The 21,668-nt window shown below is 59.6% G+C and overlaps 1 protein-coding gene across 1 annotated transcript in view; it reads right to left on the minus strand.

Moving 5' to 3' along the window:
- Positions 1–1,394, minus strand: part of LOC139361484 (sterile alpha motif domain-containing protein 1-like) — a 258,949-nt gene extending 257,555 nt beyond the window's left edge. The window contains exons 1-2 of the mRNA XM_071090066.1: positions 1,252–1,394; positions 1,074–1,086 (exon numbers count right to left, since the gene is read on the minus strand). Of these exons, the coding sequence (XP_070946167.1) occupies positions 1,074–1,086; positions 1,252–1,394 (156 nt within the window). The remainder of the gene's footprint in view (positions 1–1,073; positions 1,087–1,251) is intronic.
- Positions 1,395–21,668: the final 20,274 nt, after the last annotated feature.

Below are 21,668 nucleotides of genomic sequence, written 5' to 3' on the forward strand. Positions count from 1 at the left end.
GGTCAGTGGTTTTCCTTCCACCCAGCACCAATGCAGGGACAGCTGCTCTCCTTGCTGCTCCTGCTCTGAGGTGGGCTTTTATTTTAAGTCTAAGATGTCAGATTTCTGACCTCATTTTGGAGAGACATCCGGTTTTGTTTCTGATGCCCCATCCTCTGTGCAACTGTCTAAACAGAAGAATAAATTCCACTTTGGTTCCCGCCAATTCCTTATCGACTGCTGTGGATTCCATCCTTCAATGCCAGCCCAGTAATGCACTTACAAAGATGCATTTTTGTAGGTTTTAGCCAACATCTCAGTTGTTTTCGTTGGGAAAGCTATTTAGTGTCCCTTATGTTGAAAGTTGGAAGCGCCTGGCAACACTATAGGTGAGAGAGCTGCTCTTCCCCCTTTTCATCATCTTCACGCTGGGTCCAGGCCGTCTTCACTCTGTGATTAAGATGCCACAATGGGCCGGGCATGGTGGCTCATGCCTGTAATCTCAGCACGTTAGGAGGCCAAGGTGGGTGAATCACCCGAGGCCAGGGGTTCAAGACCAACCTTGCCAACATGGTGAAACTCCGTCTCTACTAAGAGTACCAAAAATTAGCCTGGCATGGTGGTGGGTGCCTGTAATCCCAGCTACTCTGGAAGCTGAGGCAGGAGAATCGCTTGAACCCAGGAAGTGGAGGTTGCAGTGAGCTGAGATCACGCCATTGCACTTCAGCCTGGGCAACAGAGTGAGACTCCATCTCAAAAGAAATAAAAAAATAAACAAAAAAATAAATAGCTGCTATGGCCTCTGAGCTGCTTGCTCTGCCTCTGGCATCCATTCTCATGCCCCACATTAGCAGAGATGCACTCACACCCAGTGGGAAGGCAGGGCGACTGAAGGGCTGTTATTATTAACGAGAAAGATAAAATAATTCTGAGGATAATGTATAATTCTGTTTCCTAGAAATATAAAAATGCTCTGATAAATTATTAGAATTAACAAAATTCAGTTTAGCACTCATGTTCCAAATGATCACCAACTGTAATATGCCAACAGTAGCCAGACTAAATAATAAGAGGGAGTGAGGGGGTTCACTCACAAGGGCCAGGCCTCTGCAGAGAGGGCAAGAAGGTCGACTCACTCTGCAGCTTCCTGGCCCATCATCGTTTTCCATGGTGAGAGGCTTATGGGGCCTGGCCCTCCCTCTCCCGCCTGGGGCCTCCAGCCTATTCTCAGGGCTGGGCAAGGAATAAGCCCCATTTAGGTCATTTCCTCACTTGACCTTCTTCTGGACTGAAACGCATTTGCTTTCCGAGTGCTCATCAGGGAGCCGCACATAGAAGCCCTTGTTTTCTCCCCAATGCTGACTGATTCTGGGTTCGAAGATGCCCCCATTCCCCTGACTCCTTGGACGCTGCATCTTTGGCTTTCACTCCAAGATTTTGACCTCAGTTAAGGGTTCAGAAACTCTCTTTTTAAACTTTATTCTCAGATTGGTTTTCTAAAAGTCAGGCCAAAAAAAAAAAAAAAAGACACATAAAGTGGGCGAGTCAAGTGTGAGTGTAACATTCCGAGGATGAAGCCGAGCATACACGAACCTCTGTGAGGGCGGTGTCTGTGCTCAGGAGTCATGTTCATCCCAGAGCTTCCCAGGACACAGACCTAAACAGAAGAAAAAAAAGGAGGATAACAGAAGTAAATGCTAAGATTCTCCATAAAATCCCATTTTTTTGGTGAATGGGTTTTCCCCTTAATTTCTAGGCATTTGGCATCATGGAAATAGAACAGCAGCATCTTCTACCTGCATGGCCGAGCTTTTTCAGGTGGGCAGAATAAACCAGGACAGTATACAGATCAGAGGGCAGGTTGGCAGGTGTGGATGGTCACAGAGGATGTGGGATGATCCTAAGGGGCCTTTCTACCACGAAGTGTATGGGATGCAGGGAGGGGACAGAGAAGCAGGCAGGGAGACAGGGGCCGGGGGAGAGTGGGAGAGAGAGAGAGAGAGAAAGGGGGAGATAGAGAGGGAGAAAGGGAGGGAGGCAGAGACAGAGAGAGGGAGAGAGAGAGAAAGGGATGGATAGAGGGATGGAGGGAAGGACATAGAGAGGGAGAAAGAGAGAGAGGGAGAGAGAGAGGGAGAGAGGACCAATTCACCACTTTTGTCCAAAAAACCAGGCCAAATGTCTGGAGCCGGAGCGTACCTTCTCTAAAGGGTTTTGGAGCATATTGTATTTAATTCCCTTATTCCTGCAGCTCTTCTAGAATATGACCATCTTCTGACTGTTCTATTCTTTTCTTTCTTTTATTCTTTTATTAAATACACTCCTATAATTTGAGCTTGTTTTCCTATCTTGTAAGCTATATCCTGGCAACATTCCAGGAATGAGTCTAATTTTATTGTTTTAATTATTTATTTAAACATTTTGCTTTTTCTTTAAGAAAGATTCTAGAAGTGGAATTTCTGGCCCATGGATGCAATTGTGAGGACATTTGTGAAGCTCTTGTCCAATGCCAGTCCAGAAGGCTGGTCCCGAGAAGGCTCCTTGAGGAAGAGGGGGTCTGCTGCACAGCTCCCGGTAGGCACCTGTGCCATTGATCTGGGTTGGCAGGATGCCAAGCTCCAAAGGTGGCCTCACAGCCTGGGACCTGGGTGTCCTAGAACAGCCCTGAGGTCCTACATTGCCCCTCCTGCCACTGTTCCTTCTTCCCTGATGTCATTCTGCTTCTAGGAGGACTTCCTTTTGGTTCCTGTGACCTGGCCTTCTGTTTGATTCGTTACTGAGCAGTCTTAGTTCATTCAGGCTGCTATGACAAAGTGCCATAGACTGGGAGGTTTATTTTATTTATTATTTATTTATTTATTTATTTATTTTGAAATGGAGCCTTGCTCTGTTGCCCAGGCTGGAGAGCAGTGCTGTGATCTCAGTTCACTGCAAGTTCCAACTCCCGAGTTCCAGTGATTTTCCTGCCTCAGCCTCCCGAGTAGCTGAGACTACAGGTGCCCACAACCATACCTGGCATTTTCTCTCTTTTTTTGTATTTTTAGTAGACATTTGGTTTCATCATGTTGGCCAGGGTGGTCTCGATCTCTTGACCTCTTGATCCACTTGGCTTAGCCTTCCAAAGTGCTGTGATTACAGGCGTGAGCCACCGCACCTGGCCTAGACTGGGTGATTTATGAACAACGGATACTGATTTCTCACAGTCTGGAGGCTTCAAGTCCAAGGTCAATGGAGTGGCAGACTTAGCATCTAGCGAGGGCTGCTTTCTGTTTCATCGAAGGAACCATCTCACAACACCCTCCCATGGTTAAGGAGCAAGCCAGTTTAAGGGGGTCGCTTTTACAAATCTCATTCTGGCTCCCAGAAGCCAAGGGGGCGGGCCGGGGGTGGCGGCTGGGAGCCCGATCGTGGGGCGTGCCTGCACCCCCGGCGATCGGGCTCCCAGAAGCCAGGGGGGCGGGACGGGGGTGGCGGCTGGGAGCCCGATCGCGGGGTGTGCCTGCACCCCCGGGGATGGGGCTCCCAGAAGCCAGGGGGGCGGGCCGGGGGTGGCGGCTGGGAGCCCGATCGCGGGGGGTGACTGCACCCCCGGCGATGGGGCTCACAGAAGCCAGGGGGGCGGGCCGGGGGTGGCGGCTGGGAGCCCGATCGCGGGGGGTGCCTGCACCCTCGGCGATGGGGCTCCCAGAAGCCAGGGGGGCGGGCCGGGGGTGGCGACTGGGAGCCCGATCGGGGGGGGTGCCTGACCCCCCCGCGATGGGGCTCCCAGAAGCCAGGGGGGCCGTCCAGGGTTGGCTCCTGGCAACCTGATCTGGATATTTGGAAGATTATCACAAGGGGTTGTCCAGTGTCTGTGATACTGAGATTAATATCTGTCTCTCGGCCTTGGAATATTGAGAAGGATGAAACAGGGTGAATGTCCACCCTGTGCCACATTGCGAGTAATATCAGCCTGTCCCCTCCATGGATATTAAGAACAATATCCCAGACTGGGTGCACGCCTCCTGCTGTACAGAGTGCAATATCATCCTCTCCCTCCCAGGATAGTAATTACAATATCACTGGGCGGGAGCACACAGCCTGTGAATTATTGTCATCCTCTCCAACTCCGTATACTAGGAACTATATCTCGGAGAAACTGTCCCCTCAGTGCCATATTCGGACTAATAGCAAAGGCTTCTTCCGGGAATATTAGGAGCAATATTACCGCGTAGCTATCCATCCATTGCTATAATTGGAGTCATGTGATACTCTACCCCCGTTCATATTAGGATCAGTGTCACGTGGTGAGTGTACACCTACTGCGATATTAAAACTAAAGTCCTGCTTTCCGACCCTGGTTATTAAGAACAGAATCACAAGTAGGTTTACACTTCCTGTGGAATGAGGAATAATAATATGATTATTAATCATCAATGATCGATTTTAATAATTATCAATGATAGTAAAAATTCATAAGATACCATTATTAATTATGGATAATGATTTTCAATACATGATTATGCCTGCTTTCAATTAATTATTAATATTAATGTCATCAAATAATATTATTAGTTCCTAATACTAATCATTCTTGTATTCCCAGCATCACTGGGTATTGATTTAAGTCACATTAATTGCTAATATCATAATATTATTATTAATAGTGATATTACTAATAATTACGATTACAAATGGTTAACCTTTTAAACCAGTATTCATTTTTACTCTCTTTATTGGGATCATTAATATCAACAATTATTATTAATATTAATATAATTATTAATATTAATGATTAATAGACTTGCTCCTGATGTAAACCCGGGAGAGGTCGATGTTAATTTCTATATCACAACGGTGTACACCCCCCGTGACAGAGTTTCCAACTTCTGCTTGGGAGAGGAGGATATGACAATCAGTTTCACTGGAAGTAGAAACAACGGTGGGATACTGTTCTGAATATTCAGGGAGGAAGAGGCTGATGTGACTCCTAATAGAGAGGGTGTTACTCCCTCTGAGGGTGTGCACACTGGGGGTGTACAATCGTCTGAGAAGGAGATGAAAATTTTCCGATGGGGAGATGATATTACTCAGAATATGAGAAAGAGGCTGGGGGTCCACAAGGCTCCCAGAAGCCAGGGGGGCGGGCCGGGGGTGGCGGCTGGGAGCCCGATCGTGGGGGGTGCCCGCACCCCCGGCGATGGGGCTCCCAGAAGCCAGGGGGGCGGGCCGGGGGTGGCGGCTGGGAGCCCGATCGCGGGGGGTGCCTGCACCCCCGGCGATGGGGCTCCCAGAAGCCAGGGGGGCGGGCCGGGGGTGGCGGCTGGGAGCCCGATCGCGGGGGGTGCCTGCACCCCCGGCGATGGGGCCCCCAGAAGCCAGGGGGGCGGGCCGGGGGTGGCGGCGGGGAGCCCGATCGCGGGGGGTGCCTGCACCCCCGGCGATGGGGCCCCCAGAAGCCAGGGGGGCGGGCCGGGGGTGGCGGCGGGGAGCCCGATCGCGGGGGGTGCCTGCACCCCCGGCGATGGGGCCCCCAGAAGCCAGGGGGGCGGGCCGGGGGTGGCGGCTGGGAGCCCGATCGCGGGGGGTGACTGCACCCCCGGCGATGGGGCTCACAGAAGCCAGGGGGGCGGGCCGGGGGTGGCGGCTGGGAGCCCGATCGCGGGGGGTGCCTGCACCCTCGGCGATGGGGCTCCCAGAAGCCAGGGGGGCGGGCCGGGGGTGGCGACTGGGAGCCCGATCGGGGGGGGTGCCTGACCCCCCCGCGATGGGGCTCCCAGAAGCCAGGGGGGCCGTCCAGGGTTGGCTCCTGGCAACCTGATCTGGATATTTGGAAGATTATCACAAGGGGTTGTCCAGTGTCTGTGATACTGAGATTAATATCTGTCTCTCGGCCTTGGAATATTGAGAAGGATGAAACAGGGTGAATGTCCACCCTGTGCCACATTGCGAGTAATATCAGCCTGTCCCCTCCATGGATATTAAGAACAATATCCCAGACTGGGTGCACGCCTCCTGCTGTACAGAGTGCAATATCATCCTCTCCCTCCCAGGATAGTAATTACAATATCACTGGGCGGGAGCACACAGCCTGTGAATTATTGTCATCCTCTCCAACTCCGTATACTAGGAACTATATCTCGGAGAAACTGTCCCCTCAGTGCCATATTCGGACTAATAGCAAAGGCTTCTTCCGGGAATATTAGGAGCAATATTACCGTGTAGCTATCCATCCATTGCTATAATTGGAGTCATGTGATACTCTACCCCCGTTCATATTAGGATCAGTGTCACGTGGTGAGTGTACACCTACTGCGATATTAAAACTAAAGTCCTGCTTTCCGACCCTGGTTATTAAGAACAGAATCACAAGTAGGTTTACACTTCCTGTGGAATGAGGAATAATAATATGATTATTAATCATCAATGATCGATTTTAATAATTATCAATGATAGTAAAAATTCATAAGATACCATTATTAATTATGGATAATGATTTTCAATACATGATTATGCCTGCTTTCAATTAATTATTAATATTAATGTCATCAAATAATATTATTAGTTCCTAATACTAATCATTCTTGTATTCCCAGCATCACTGGGTATTGATTTAAGTCACATTAATTGCTAATATCATAATATTATTATTAATAGTGATATTACTAATAATTACGATTACAAATGGTTAACCTTTTAAACCAGTATTCATTTTTACTCTCTTTATTGGGATCATTAATATCAACAATTATTATTAATATTAATATAATTATTAATATTAATGATTAATAGACTTGCTCCTGATGTAAACCCGGGAGAGGTCGATGTTAATTTCTATATCACAACGGTGTACACCCCCCGTGACAGAGTTTCCAACTTCTGCTTGGGAGAGGAGGATATGACAATCAGTTTCACTGGAAGTAGAAACAACGGTGGGATACTGTTCTGAATATTCAGGGAGGAAGAGGCTGATGTGACTCCTAATAGAGAGGGTGTTACTCCCTCTGAGGGTGTGCACACTGGGGGTGTACAATCGTCTGAGAAGGAGATGAAAATTTTCCGATGGGGAGATGATATTACTCAGAATATGAGAAAGAGGCTGGGGGTCCACAAGGCTCCCAGAAGCCAGGGGGGCGGGCCGGGGGTGGCGGCTGGGAGCCCGATCGTGGGGGGTGCCCGCACCCCCGGCGATGGGGCTCCCAGAAGCCAGGGGGGCGGGCCGGGGGTGGCGGCTGGGAGCCCGATCGCGGGGGGTGCCTGCACCCCCGGCGATGGGGCTCCCAGAAGCCAGGGGGGCGGGCCGGGGGTGGCGGCTGGGAGCCCGATCGCGGGGGGTGCCTGCACCCCCGGCGATGGGGCCCCCAGAAGCCAGGGGGGCGGGCCGGGGGTGGCGGCGGGGAGCCCGATAGCGGGGGGTGCCTGCACCCCCGGCGATGGGGCCCCCAGAAGCCAGGGGGGCGGGCCGGGGGTGGCGGCGGGGAGCCCGATCGCGGGGGGTGCCTGCACCCCCGGCGATGGGGCCCCCAGAAGCCAGGGGGGCGGGCCGGGGGTGGCGGCGGGGAGCCCGATCGCGGGGGGTGCCTGCACCCCCGGCGATGGGGCCCCCAGAAGCCAGGGGGGCGGGCCGGGGGTGGCGGCGGGGAGCCCGATCGCGGGGGGTGCCTGCACCCCCGACGATGGGGCTCACAGAAGCCAGGGGGGCGGGCCGGGGGTGGCGGCGGGGAGCCCGATCGCGGGGGGTGCCTGCACCCCCGGCGATGGGGCTCCCAGAAGCCAGGGGGGCGGGCCGGGGGTGGCGGCTGGGAACCTGATCTGGATATTTGGAAGAGTATCACAAGGGGTTGTCCAGTGTCTGTGATACTGAGATTAATATCTGTCTCTCGGCCTTGGAATATTGAGAAGGATGAAACAGGGTGAATGTCCACCCTGTGCCACATTGCGAGTAATATCAGCCTGTCCCCTCCATGGATATTAAGAACAATATCCCAGACTGGGTGCACGCCTCCTGCTGTACAGAGTGCAATATCATCCTCTCCCTCCCAGGATAGTAATTACAATATCACTGGGCGGGAGCACACAGCCTGTGAATTATTATCATCCTCTCCAACTCCATATACTAGGAACTATATCTCGGAGAAACTGTCCCCTCAGTGCCATATTCGGACTAATAGCAAAGGCTTCTTCCGGGAATATTAGGAGCAATATTACCGCGTAGCTATCCATCCATTGCTATAATTGGAGTCATGTGATACTCTACCCCCGTTCATATTAGGATCAGTGTCACGTGGTGAGTGTACACCTACTGCGATATTAAAACTAAAGTCCTGCTTTCCGACCCTGGTTATTAAGAACAGAATCACAAGTAGGTTTACACTTCCTGTGGAATGAGGAATAATAATATGATTATTAATCATCAATGATCGATTTTAATAATTATCAATGATAGTAAAAATTCATAAGATACCATTATTAATTATGGATAATGATTTTCAATACATGATTATGCCTGCTTTCAATTAATTATTAATATTAATGTCATCAAATAATATTATTAGTTCCTAATACTAATCATTCTTGTATTCCCAGTATCACTGGGTATTGATTTAAGTCACATTAATTGCTAATATCATAATATTATTATTAATAGTGATATTACTAATAATTATGATTACAAATGGTTAACCTTTTAAACCAGTATTCATTTTTACTCTCTTTTTGGGATCATTAATATCAACAATTATTATTAATATTAATATAATTATTAATATTAATGATTAATAGACTTGCTCCTGATGTAAACCCGGGAGAGGACTATGTTAATTTCTATATCACAACGGTGTACACCCCCCGTGACAGAGTTTCCAACTTCTGCTTGGGAGAGGAGGATATGACAATCAGTTTCACTGGAAGTAGAAACAACGGTGGGATACTGTTCTGAATATTCAGGGAGGAAGAGGCTGATGTGACTCCTAATAGAGAGCGGGTTACTCCCTCTGAGGGTGTGCACACTGGGGGTGTACAATCGTCTGAGAAGGAGATGAAAATTTTCCGATGGGGAGATGATATTACTCAGAATATGAGAAAGAGGCTGGGGGTCCACAAGGCTCCCAGAAGCCAGGGGGGCGGGCCGGGGGTGGCGGCTGGGAGCCCGATCGCGGGGGGTGCCTGCACCCCCGGCGATGGGGCTCCCAGAAGCCAGGGGGGCGGGCCGGGGGTGGCGGCTGGGAGCCCGATCGCGCGGGGTGCCTGCACCCCCGGCGATGGGGCTCCCAGAAGCCAGGGGGGCGGGCCGGGGGTGGCGGCTGGGAGCCCGATCGCGCGGGGTGCCTGCACCCCCGGCGATGGGGCTCCCAGAAGCCAGGGGGGCGGGCCGGGAGTGGCGGCTGGGAGCCCGATCGCCGGGGGTGCCTGCACCCCCGGCGATGGGGCTCCCAGAAGCCAGGGGGGCGGGCCGGGGGTGGCGGCTGGGAGCCCGATCGCCGGGGGTGCCTGCACCCCCGGCGATGGGGCTCCCAGAAGCCAGGGGGGCGGGCCGGGGGTGGCGGCTGGGAGCCCGATCGCGGGGGGTGCCTGCACCCCAGGCGATGGGGCTCCCAGAAGCCAGGGGGGCGGGCCGGGGGTGGCGGCTGGGAGCCCGATCGCGGGGGGTGCCTGCACCCCCGGCGATGGGGCTCCCAGAAGCCAGGGGGGCGGGCCGGGGGTGGCGGCTGGGAGCCCGATCGCGGGGGGTGCCTGCACCCCCGGCGATGGGGCTCCCAGAAGCCAGGGGGGCGGGCCGGGGGTGGCGGCTGGGAGCCCGATCGCGGGGGGTGCCTGCACCCCCGGCGATGGGGCTCCCAGAAGCCAGGGGGGCGGGCCGGGGGTGGCGGCTGGGAGCCCGATCGCGGGGGGTGCCTGCACCCCCGGCGATGGGGCTCCCAGAAGCCAGGGGGGCGGGCCGGGGGGTGGCGGCTGGGAGCCCGATCGCGGGGGGTGCCTGCACCCCCGGCGATGGGGCTCCCAGAAGCCAGGGGGCGGGCCGGGGGTGGCGGCTGGGAGCCCGATCGCGGGGGGTGCCTGCACCCCCGGCGATGGGGCTCCCAGAAGCCAGGGGGGCGGGCCGGGGGTGGCGGCTGGGAGCCCGATCGGGGGCGTGCCTGCACCCCCGGCGATGGGGCTCCCAGAAGCCAGGGGGGCGGGCCGGGGGTGGCGGCTGGGAGCCCGATCGCGGGGGGTGCCTGCACCCCCGGCGATGGGGCTCCCAGAAGCCAGGGGGGCGGGCCGGGGGTGGCGGCTGGGAACCTGATCTGGATATTTGGTAGAGTATCACAAGGGTTGTCCAGTGTCTGTGATACTGAGATTAATATCTGTCTCTCGGCCTTGGAATATTGAGAAGGATGAAACAGGGTGAATGTCCACCCTGTGCCACATTGCGAGTAATATCAGCCTGTCCCCTCCATGGATATTAAGAACAATATCCCAGACTGGGTGCACGCCTCCTGCTGTACAGAGTGCAATATCATCCTCTCCCTCCCAGGATAGTAATTACAATATCACTGGGCGGGAGCACACAGCCTGTGAATTATTATCATCCTCTCCAACTCCGTATACTAGGAACTATATCTCGGAGAAACTGTCCCCTCAGTGCCATATTCGGACTAATAGCAAAGGCTTCTTCCGGGAATATTAGGAGCAATATTACCGCGTAGCTATCCATCCATTGCTATAATTGGAGTCATGTGATACTCTACCCCCGTTCATATTAGGATCAGTGTCACGTGGTGAGTGTACACCTACTGCGATATTAAAACTAAAGTCCTGCTTTCCGACCCTGGTTATTAAGAACAGAATCACAAGTAGGTTTACACTTCCTGTGGAATGAGGAATAATAATATGATTATTAATCATCAATGATCGATTTTAATAATTATCAATGATAGTAAAAATTCATAAGATACCATTATTAATTATGGATAATGATTTTCAATACATGATTATGCCTGCTTTCAATTAATTATTAATATTAATGTCATGAAATAATATTATTAGTTCCTAATACTAATCATTCTTGTATTCCCAGCATCACTGGGTATTGATTTAAGTCACATTAATTGCTAATATCATAATATTATTATTAATAGTGATATTACTAATAATTATGATTACAAATGGTTAACCTTTTAAACCAGTATTCATTTTTACTCTCTTTATTGGGATCATTAATATCAACAATTATTATTAATATTAATATAATTATTAATATTAATGATTAATAGACTTGCTCCTGATGTATACCCGGGAGAGGACGATGTTAATTTCTATATCACAACGGTGTACACCCCCCGTGACAGAGTTTCCAACTTCTGCTTGGGAGAGGAGGATATGACAATCAGTTTCACTGGAAGTAGAAACAACGGTGGATACTGTTCTGAATATTCAGGGAGGAAGAGGCTGATGTGACTCCTAATAGAGAGGGGTTACTCCCTCTGAGGGTGTGCACACTGGGGTGTACAATCGTCTGAGAAGGAGATGAAAATTTTCCGATGGGGAGATGATATTACTCAGAATATGAGAAAGAGGCTGGGGGTCCACAAGGCTCCCAAAGCCAGGGGGGCGGGCCGGGGGTGGCGGCTGGGAGCCCGATCGCGGGGGCTGCCTGCACCCCCGGCGATGGGGCTCCCAGAAGCCAGGGGGCGGGCCGGGGGTGGCGGCTGGGAGCCCGATCGCGGGGGCTGCCTGCACCCCCGGCGATGGGGCTCCCAGAAGCCAGGGGGGCGGGCCGGGGGTGGCGGCTGGGAGCCCGATCGCGGGGGCTGCCTGCACCCCCGGCGATGGGGCTCCCAGAAGCCAGGGGGGCGGGCCGGGGGTGGCGGCTGGGAGCCCGATCGCGGGGGCTGCCTGCACCCCCGGCGATGGGGCTCCCAGAAGCCAGGGGGGCGGGCCGGGGGTGGCGGCTGGGAGCCCGATCGCGGGGGCTGCCTGCACCCCCGGCGATGGGGCTCCCAGAAGCCAGGGGGGCGGGCCGGGGGTGGCGGCTGGGAGCCCGATCGCGGGGGCTGCCTGCACCCCCGGCGATGGGGCTCCCAGAAGCCAGGGGGGCGGGCCGGGGGTGGCGGCTGGGAGCCCGATCGCGGGGGCTGCCTGCACCCCCGGCGATGGGGCTCCCAGAAGCCAGGGGGGCGGGCCGGGGGTGGCGGCTGGGAGCCCGATCGCGGGGGCTGCCTGCACCCCCGGCGATGGGGCTCCCAGAAGCCAGGGGGGCGGGCCGGGGGTGGCGGCTGGGAGCCCGATCGCGGGGGCTGCCTGCACCCCCGGCGATGGGGCTCCCAGAAGCCAGGGGGGCGGGCCGGGGGTGGCGGCTGGGAGCCCGATCGCGGGGGCTGCCTGCACCCCCGGCGATGGGGCTCCCAGAAGCCAGGGGGGCGGGCCGGGGGTGGCGGCTGGGAGCCCGATCGCGGGGGCTGCCTGCACCCCCGGCGATGGGGCTCCCAGAAGCCAGGGGGGCGGGCCGGGGGTGGCGGCTGGGAGCCCGATCGCGGGGGCTGCCTGCACCCCCGGCGATGGGGCTCCCAGAAGCCAGGGGGCGGGCCGGGGGTGGCGGCTGGGAGCCCGATCGCGGGGGCTGCCTGCACCCCCGGCGATGGGGCTCCCAGAAGCCAGGGGGGCGGGCCGGGGGTGGCGGCTGGGAGCCCGATCGCGGGGGCTGCCTGCACCCCCGGCGATGGGGCTCCCAGAAGCCAGGGGGGCGGGCCGGGGGTGGCGGCTGGGAGCCCGATCGCGGGGGCTGCCTGCACCCCCGGCGATGGGGCTCCAGAAGCCAGGGGGGCGGGCCGGGGGTGGCGGCTGGGAGCCCGATCGCGGGGGCTGCCTGCACCCCCGGCGATGGGGCTCCCAGAAGCCAGGGGGGCGGGCCGGGGGTGGCGGCTGGGAGCCCGATCGCGGGGGCTGCCTGCACCCCCGGCGATGGGGCTCCAGAAGCCAGGGGGGCGGGCCGGGGGTGGCGGCTGGGAGCCCGATCGCGGGGGCTGCCTGCACCCCCGGCGATGGGGCTCCCAGAAGCCAGGGGGGCGGGCCGGGGGTGGCGGCTGGGAGCCCGATCGCGGGGGCTGCCTGCACCCCCGGCGATGGGGCTCCCAGAAGCCAGGGGGGCGGGCCGGGGGTGGCGGCTGGGAGCCCGATCGCGGGGGCTGCCTGCACCCCCGGCGATGGGGCTCCCAGAAGCCAGGGGGGCGGGCCGGGGGTGGCGGCTGGGAGCCCGATCGCGGGGGCTGCCTGCACCCCCGGCGATGGGGCTCCCAGAAGCCAGGGGGGCGGGCCGGGGGTGGCGGCTGGGAGCCCGATCGCGGGGGCTGCCTGCACCCCCGGCGATGGGGCTCCCAGAAGCCAGGGGGGCGGGCCGGGGGTGGCGGCTGGGAGCCCGATCGCGGGGGCTGCCTGCACCCCCGGCGATGGGGCTCCCAGAAGCCAGGGGGGCGGGCCGGGGGGTGGCGGCTGGGAGCCCGATCGCGGGGGCTGCCTGCACCCCCGGCGATGGGGCTCCCAGAAGCCAGGGGGGCGGGCCGGGGGTGGCGGCTGGGAGCCCGATCGCGGGGGCTGCCTGCACCCCCGGCGATGGGGCTCCCAGAAGCCAGGGGGGCGGGCCGGGGGTGGCGGCTGGGAGCCCGATCGCGGGGGCTGCCTGCACCCCCGGCGATGGGGCTCCCAGAAGCCAGGGGGGCGGGCCGGGGGTGGCGGCTGGGAGCCCGATCGCGGGGGCTGCCTGCACCCCCGGCGATGGGGCTCCCAGAAGCCAGGGGGGCGGGCCGGGGGTGGCGGCTGGGAGCCCGATCGCGGGGGCTGCTGCACCCCCGGCGATGGGGCTCCCAGAAGCCAGGGGGGCGGGCCGGGGGTGGCGGCTGGGAGCCCGATCGCGGGGGCTGCCTGCACCCCCGGCGATGGGGCTCCCAGAAGCCAGGGGGGCGGGCCGGGGGGTGGCGGCTGGGAGCCCGATCGCGGGGGCTGCCTGCACCCCCGGCGATGGGGCTCCCAGAAGCCAGGGGGGCGGGCCGGGGGTGGCGGCTGGGAGCCCGATCGCGGGGGCTGCCTGCACCCCCGGCGATGGGGCTCCCAGAAGCCAGGGGGGCGGGCCGGGGGTGGCGGCTGGGAGCCCGATCGCGGGGGCTGCCTGCACCCCCGGCGATGGGGCTCCCAGAAGCCAGGGGGGCGGGCCGGGGGTGGCGGCTGGGAGCCCGATCGCGGGGGCTGCCTGCACCCCCGGCGATGGGGCTCCCAGAAGCCAGGGGGGCGGGCCGGGGGTGGCGGCTGGAGCCCGATCGCGGGGGCTGCCTGCACCCCCGGCGATGGGGCTCCCAGAAGCCAGGGGGGCGGGCCGGGGGTGGCGGCTGGGAGCCCGATCGCGGGGGCTGCCTGCACCCCCGGCGATGGGGCTCCCAGAAGCCAGGGGGGCGGGCCGGGGGTGGCGGCTGGGAGCCCGATCGCGGGGGCTGCCTGCACCCCCGGCGATGGGGCTCCCAGAAGCCAGGGGGGCGGGCCGGGGGTGGCGGCTGGGAGCCCGATCGCGGGGGCTGCCTGCACCCCCGGCGATGGGGCTCCCAGAAGCCAGGGGGGCGGGCCGGGGGTGGCGGCTGGGAGCCCGATCGCGGGGGCTGCCTGCACCCCCGGCGATGGGGCTCCCAGAAGCCAGGGGGGCGGGCCGGGGGTGGCGGCTGGGAGCCCGATCGCGGGGGCTGCCTGCACCCCCGGCGATGGGGCTCCCAGAAGCCAGGGGGGCGGGCCGGGGGGTGGCGGCTGGGAGCCCGATCGCGGGGGCTGCCTGCACCCCCGGCGATGGGGCTCCCAGAAGCCAGGGGGGCGGGCCGGGGGTGGCGGCTGGGAGCCCGATCGCGGGGGCTGCCTGCACCCCCGGCGATGGGGCTCCAGAAGCCAGGGGGGCGGGCCGGGGGTGGCGGCTGGGAGCCCGATCGCGGGGGCTGCCTGCACCCCCGGCGATGGGGCTCCCAGAAGCCAGGGGGGCGGGCCGGGGGTGGCGGCTGGGAGCCCGATCGCGGGGGCTGCCTGCACCCCCGGCGATGGGGCTCCCAGAAGCCAGGGGGGCGGGCCGGGGGTGGCGGCTGGGAGCCCGATCGCGGGGGCTGCCTGCACCCCCGGCGATGGGGCTCCCAGAAGCCAGGGGGGCGGGCCGGGGGTGGCGGCTGGGAGCCCGATCGCGGGGGCTGCCTGCACCCCCGGCGATGGGGCTCCCAGAAGCCAGGGGGGCGGGCCGGGGGGTGGCGGCTGGGAGCCCGATCGCGGGGGCTGCCTGCACCCCCGGCGATGGGGCTCCCAGAAGCCAGGGGGGCGGGCCGGGGGTGGCGGCTGGGAGCCCGATCGCGGGGGCTGCCTGCACCCCCGGCGATGGGGCTCCCAGAAGCCAGGGGGGCGGGCCGGGGGGTGGCGGCTGGGAGCCCGATCGCGGGGGCTGCCTGCACCCCGGCGATGGGGCTCCCAGAAGCCAGGGGGGCGGGCCGGGGGTGGCGGCTGGGAGCCCGATCGCGGGGGCTGCCTGCACCCCCGGCGATGGGGCTCCCAGAAGCCAGGGGGGCGGGCCGGGGGTGGCGGCTGGGAGCCCGATCGCGGGGGCTGCCTGCACCCCCGGCGATGGGGCTCCCAGAAGCCAGGGGGGCGGGCCGGGGGTGGCGGCTGGAGCCCGATCGCGGGGGCTGCCTGCACCCCCGGCGATGGGGCTCCCAGAAGCCAGGGGGGCGGGCCGGGGGTGGCGGCTGGGAGCCCGATCGCGGGGGCTGCCTGCACCCCCGGCGATGGGGCTCCCAGAAGCCAGGGGGGCGGGCCGGGGGTGGCGGCTGGGAGCCCGATCGCGGGGGCTGCCTGCACCCCCGGCGATGGGGCTCCCAGAAGCCAGGGGGGCGGGCCGGGGGTGGCGGCTGGGAGCCCGATCGCGGGGCTGCCTGCACCCCCGGCGATGGGGCTCCCAGAAGCCAGGGGGGCGGGCCGGGGGTGGCGGCTGGGAGCCCGATCGCGGGGGCTGCCTGCACCCCCGGCGATGGGGCTCCAGAAGCCAGGGGGGCGGGCCGGGGGTGGCGGCTGGGAGCCCGATCGCGGGGGCTGCCTGCACCCCCGGCGATGGGGCTCCCAGAAGCCAGGGGGGCGGGCCGGGGGTGGCGGCTGGGAGCCCGATCGCGGGGGCTGCCTGCACCCCCGGCGATGGGGCTCCCAGAAGCCAGGGGGGCGGGCCGGGGGTGGCGGCTGGGAGCCCGATCGCGGGGGCTGCCTGCACCCCCGGCGATGGGGCTCCCAGAAGCCAGGGGGGCGGGCCGGGGGTGGCGGCTGGGAGCCCGATCGCGGGGGCTGCCTGCACCCCCGGCGATGGGGCTCCCAGAAGCCAGGGGGGCGGGCCGGGGGTGGCGGCTGGGAGCCCGATCGCGGGGGCTGCCTGCACCCCCGGCGATGGGGCTCCAGAAGCCAGGGGGGCGGGCCGGGGGTGGCGGCTGGGAGCCCGATCGCGGGGGCTGCCTGCACCCCCGGCGATGGGGCTCCAGAAGCCAGGGGGCGGGCCGGGGGTGGCGGCTGGGAGCCCGATCGCGGGGGGCTGCCTGCACCCCCGGCGATGGGGCTCCAGAAGCCAGGGGGGCGGGCCGGGGGTGGCGGCTGGGAGCCCGATCGCGGGGGCTGCCTGCACCCCCGGCGATGGGGCTCCCAGAAGCCAGGGGGGCGGGCCGGGGGTGGCGGCTGGGAGCCCGATCGCGGGGGGTGCCTGCACCCCCGGCGATGGGGCTCCCAGAAGCCAGGGGGGCGGGCCGGGGGTGGCGGCTGGGAGCCCGATCGCGGGGGGTGCCTGCACCCCCGGCGATGGGGCTCCCAGAAGCCAGGGGGGCGGGCCGGGGGTGGCGGCTGGGAGCCCGATCGCGGGGGGTGCCTGCACCCCCGGCGATGGGGCTCCCAGAAGCCAGGGGGGCGGGCCGGGGGTGGCGGCTGGGAGCCCGATCGCGGGGGGTGCCTGCACCCCCGGCGATGGGGCTCCCAGAAGCCAGGGGGGCGGGCCGGGGGTGGCGGCTGGGAGCCCGATCGCGGGGGGTGCCTGCACCCCCGGCGATGGGGCTCCCAGAAGCCAGGGGGGCGGGCCGGGGGGTGGCGGCTGGGAGCCCGATCGCGGGGGGTGCCTGCACCCCCGGCGATGGGGCTCCCAGAAGCCAGGGGGGCGGGGCCGGGGGTGGCGGCTGGTATCTATTCCCCCAAGACACCAACAGGCTGAAGTCTGCAGGGTGCACACATTGAAAAATCACAGGAGCAGTAGAGTGGTGGAAAGAGGTGCCCGTGAAGACGTCATCCTTTCTAAGACAGGGTCTGATTCCGCCTCCGGGCCCTTTTGCAAAAAACCATTGGTACAAATTCACAGCCACCAGGAGGAAACACGCAAAAGACCCCACTGCCCTCCTGGCTTCCCAGAAGGCCTCAGAAGGACGAGACACGGAGCCTGCGTGCAATCCTGGAACCTCCTCCCGGCATTCAGATTGACATGTGTCACTTGTTTGACTGATGGAGGTCCCACAATGGGCACAAGGAGACCCGTCAGGTCAAGAGGGTGCTGCTCGGCTCATGGTCCACACATGCGGACCTGTCAGGTCAGGATGCCTGGCTCATGGCCCACACATCGGGATGTGTCAGGTCGGGAGGGTGCTGCGCAGCTCTCAGTATCAGCCACATATGCACATTCTCCACTGAAGCCACTGCATGAAACCACTGCATGAAGCCACGCTGGAAGCACTTTCTGGCAGGTTTAGGAGGCTCGTGTCCAAGGTCACTAAACACATGGCAAGCTCGCCTTGGAGGCATTTTACTTTGCTTATGACAATGAAGCATTCTCATTGCACTGAATAGAGCACGCTTTCTTGTTCAGTGCCTCGTTGAAATAGGCATTTTGTACCTGTCTTACAGATTACATCAAGGCCCTAATACATTTAGACCCTTGTCTCAGGTACACACAAAGCAGCGGCATCTCTAGAACGTGTTTTGGACCACGGGAGGAAAACAAATCGCAGCATTATCGATTGATGTTGCTTAAAGTGTATTTCCAAATGTTTCTCCCGAGCCCGGCCTGTGTTCACGGCTTCCGCTGACCACACGCCATCTGCTGGGCACTCTGTGCACTTTCTCCCACACCCGCCACGCCTGTGGTCCTGTGCTTATCCCTCCACACGTCCCCACGTGGCTAAATCTCCCACACTCACCACGCCTGTGGGCCTGTGCCTGTCCCTCCAGGCGTCCGCACCTACCACGCGGCTAACGCACACTTCCTACAGGCGGCAAGTGCCTGAACATCCCCATGGCTGGAGGGGCTTTGGGTAGGTTCTACAGAACCCACAGACAGGCATGGCCTCCCCGCCCACGGCCACCAGAGGCTTTGCTTTGTCTCTAGAGGTGCCCTTCGATGAGGCGACACGGCAGATGACCCAGTGTTAGGTAACTAAGACTCAGGAAATCACGGCCGTCTTACCTTTAGAACTCACCTCTCTCCCCAGCACTACATCGCGAAGGGTGGGTCGCCAGAGTTGGGGAAGAGATGCCCAAGGCTCCCTCCTGCCCTGACAAGCTGGGACACTGCTCCCCTCCGTTGGTTTCTCACCGCACTTCAATAAACTGAGCTCACAGCAAGAGGCGGGCATGGGCTGAGTAGAAACACACAGCAGACCCTGGGTGGGCAGGACGGAGGACGAGGGTGCTCGCGGAGACGAGGGTGTACCCCAGGAAGAAGGTGCACGCGGGGTAGAGGGTGCGCGCGGGGAAGAGGGTGCACAGGCCCCGAGAACCTGGTGGCAGCAAGGCCGGTCAAGGCTGAACTCCAACAGAGGCAGCAGCAACGGTGTTGGGCAAGTCACAGAGAAAGCACCACCCAGAGGGGCTGCATGAACCAGCAGCGACCCCAACCCAACGTGCTCATCGGACTGGGCACACGCACACGCTGTGGACACGTGTGAATATGTTCCAATTAACGTGATGTTACGTAATAATTAACAATGTTAACCCCACGACTTCATTACATGGCATCTGGCACATTGAGACTTTTTATTCTGTCTCTCTTCCTATACAAAGAAGTGGAAAATAGGTCCAAGATCATTCACAACAAATTATTGCTAATTGAAAAAAAAAAAAAAATTCCTACCCTCACCTTGGAGGATCTCAAGGCAACACCTCGTTCTTTGAGGTCATGGTTTGGACGCTCTCCGGATCCCTAGGTGGGTCTGAAACTGCAAGGAATCCCCAAATGGGCAGTTTTGGGGCCAGCACGGACGCCAGCCGTACATCCAGGCAGGTCTTGGCAGGTTGCTCCGTGACTTCGGCTGGTTCACTAACCTTTTCTTGCACTCAGAACCCGCCAGGAACGAGGGCACTGGCCCGCACGTCTCTGCTCCCAAGGCTACATCCCCTATGTTCCGCTGCACTCTGGGTTCCATGCCTTAGATCCCAGGCACCTTAAAGTTGACGTTTCCCCACCAGCCCTCATGAAGTTGATACTCAGATAACGTCCTTCCTCTCCCACCTGGTCAGTACCCAGGGAGAAAGGAACACGGGTCTCAGTTTGATTTTCTGCCAGTCCATCGAAAAAACAGCTGGCCAGCAGCACTGGTGCACAGCACTGCCAGGTTACCCGTGACGAAAACAAAGCAAAACGAGATATACTCAAGTCAGCTGCGGCAAGTGCTTCTACATCCCTGCTCCAACAAGGAAAGACAGGAGGCCAGGAGTGTGGCTCACACCTCTTGTCCTTCCTTGTTGGGTCAGGGGTACAGAAGCATTTTGGGAGACTGAGGCAGGACAAATGCTTGAATTTGAGACCAGCCTGGGCAACATAGCAAGACCCATCTCTACAAAAAAAAAAAAAAAAAATTAGCCAGGTATGGTATCATGCCCGTAGTCCCAGATACTCAGGGGGCTGAGGTGAGACGATCACCTGAGTCCAGGAGGCGGAGGTTGCAGGGAGCCAAGATTGCACCACTGCACTCCAGCCTGGGCATCAGGGTGAGACCCTGTATCAAAAAAAAGAAAAAACAAAAAACAAAAAAAAGATAAGAAATACAGGAGACCACTAATAATTCCAAATAGCGCCTGCTAATTTGAAATCTTTTCCAGATATGGTGAAGGAAATCATTTTTCTTCCTACGCCCATTCTAAGGAAACGTTTCTATTTTTCTGCTATACAATTTGGTAACCTGCCATTTCAGATCCTGGCCTCTTTAAGCAGGACTTGCTGGAGTGCCAGCAAAGCAGCGCTCTGAAACCTCAGCATCCTCAGGCCCACCTGGAGGGCAGGTGAAGGATGCTGGGCCTCCACCTCCAAAAGTCACACTGAGGTGGGGCAGATCTGGGGTGAGGCAGGGTTTGCATTTCTAGTCTAGGGCCACACCACCCTAAACACGCCCATCTCATCTAATGCATACCAGAGGGAGAAGCCACGTAGGGCAAGTCACAGAGCAAGCGTCCAGGCACCAGGTCACCGGTTGTCTATTTAAATGCAAACCCGTCAAACAGCTTAAGTCAAACAGGTTCACCCTCCTAACACACTGGCCAACACAGCAAGTGATAAATATCACTGCTGTTAGACCTTCTGCTCACTGATGACCAGAGCAATGGCCTGAAACATCAAAGCTGAAGGGTGTGTGCTATGGTCAGAGCTCTGCACACCCCCATCCCAGGCCATCTCACACGGGTGCCTTCACTGGCACCGGGGTCTCACAGACCAGCTCCACGCTCACACTTACTGGGACGCAACCACCCTTTCAGCCCTTCATGCATCTGTACCCTATAGCAGTGTTCAAGGGAGGCTAATTTAAGTAAGAAATGTAATACGCACATCTGTGAACTCTTCCTCCATATCCACTGAGTGGCCATCCAGAAACAGAAATATTAAAAAGAAAAAGAAGATTTAAGAGTCAAACACAGGGCCGGGTGCAGTGGCCCATGCCTGTAATCTCAGCACTTTGGGAGGCCAAGGCGGGCGGATCACATGGGGCCAAGAGTTTAAGACCAGCCGACCAACATGGCAAAATCCTGTCTCTACTAAAAATACAAAAATCAGCCAGGCATGGTGGCACATGCCTGTAATCCCAGCTACTAGGGGGGCTGAGGCAAGAGAATTGCTCGAACTGAAAGGCGGAGGTTGCAGTGAGTGGAGGTTGCAGTGAGCCTAGATCATGACACTGCACTTCAATCTGGACGACAGAGCAAGACCCCGTCTCAAAAAAACAAAAACAGGCCAGGCACGGTGGCTCACGCCTGCAATCCCAGCACTTCAGGAGGCCAAGGCGGGTGGATCACAATGTCAGGAGATCGAGACCATCCTGCTTAACACTGTGAAACCCCGTCTCTACTAAAAATACAAAAAATTTAGCAGGGCGTGGTGCGGGCACCTGTAGTCCCAGCTACTCGGGAGGCTGAGGCAGGAGAATGGTGTGAACACGGGAGGCGGAGCTTTCAGTGAGCCTGGATCGCGCCACTGCACTCCAGCCTGGGTGACAGAGAGAGACTCCATCTCAAAAAAAATAACAACAACAACAACAACAACAAAAACACAGAAACTCGTGGAACAAGCCCTTGCCCCACTCCATGTCAGCTGTGCTGTGCCACCCAGGAGCATGCAAAGCTCAAAGAGTCATCCACCTGCCTTGCGTAAATGATGTCAATACTCGAATCACAGAGACTGAGATTCCCTAGCCCTCGCCATGTGCATGTCACTCACA

The sequence above is a fragment of the Macaca nemestrina genome, unplaced genomic scaffold (genome assembly GCF_043159975.1).
Source record: "Macaca nemestrina isolate mMacNem1 unplaced genomic scaffold, mMacNem.hap1 Scaffold_52, whole genome shotgun sequence".
Lineage (NCBI taxonomy): Eukaryota > Metazoa > Chordata > Mammalia > Primates > Cercopithecidae > Macaca > Macaca nemestrina.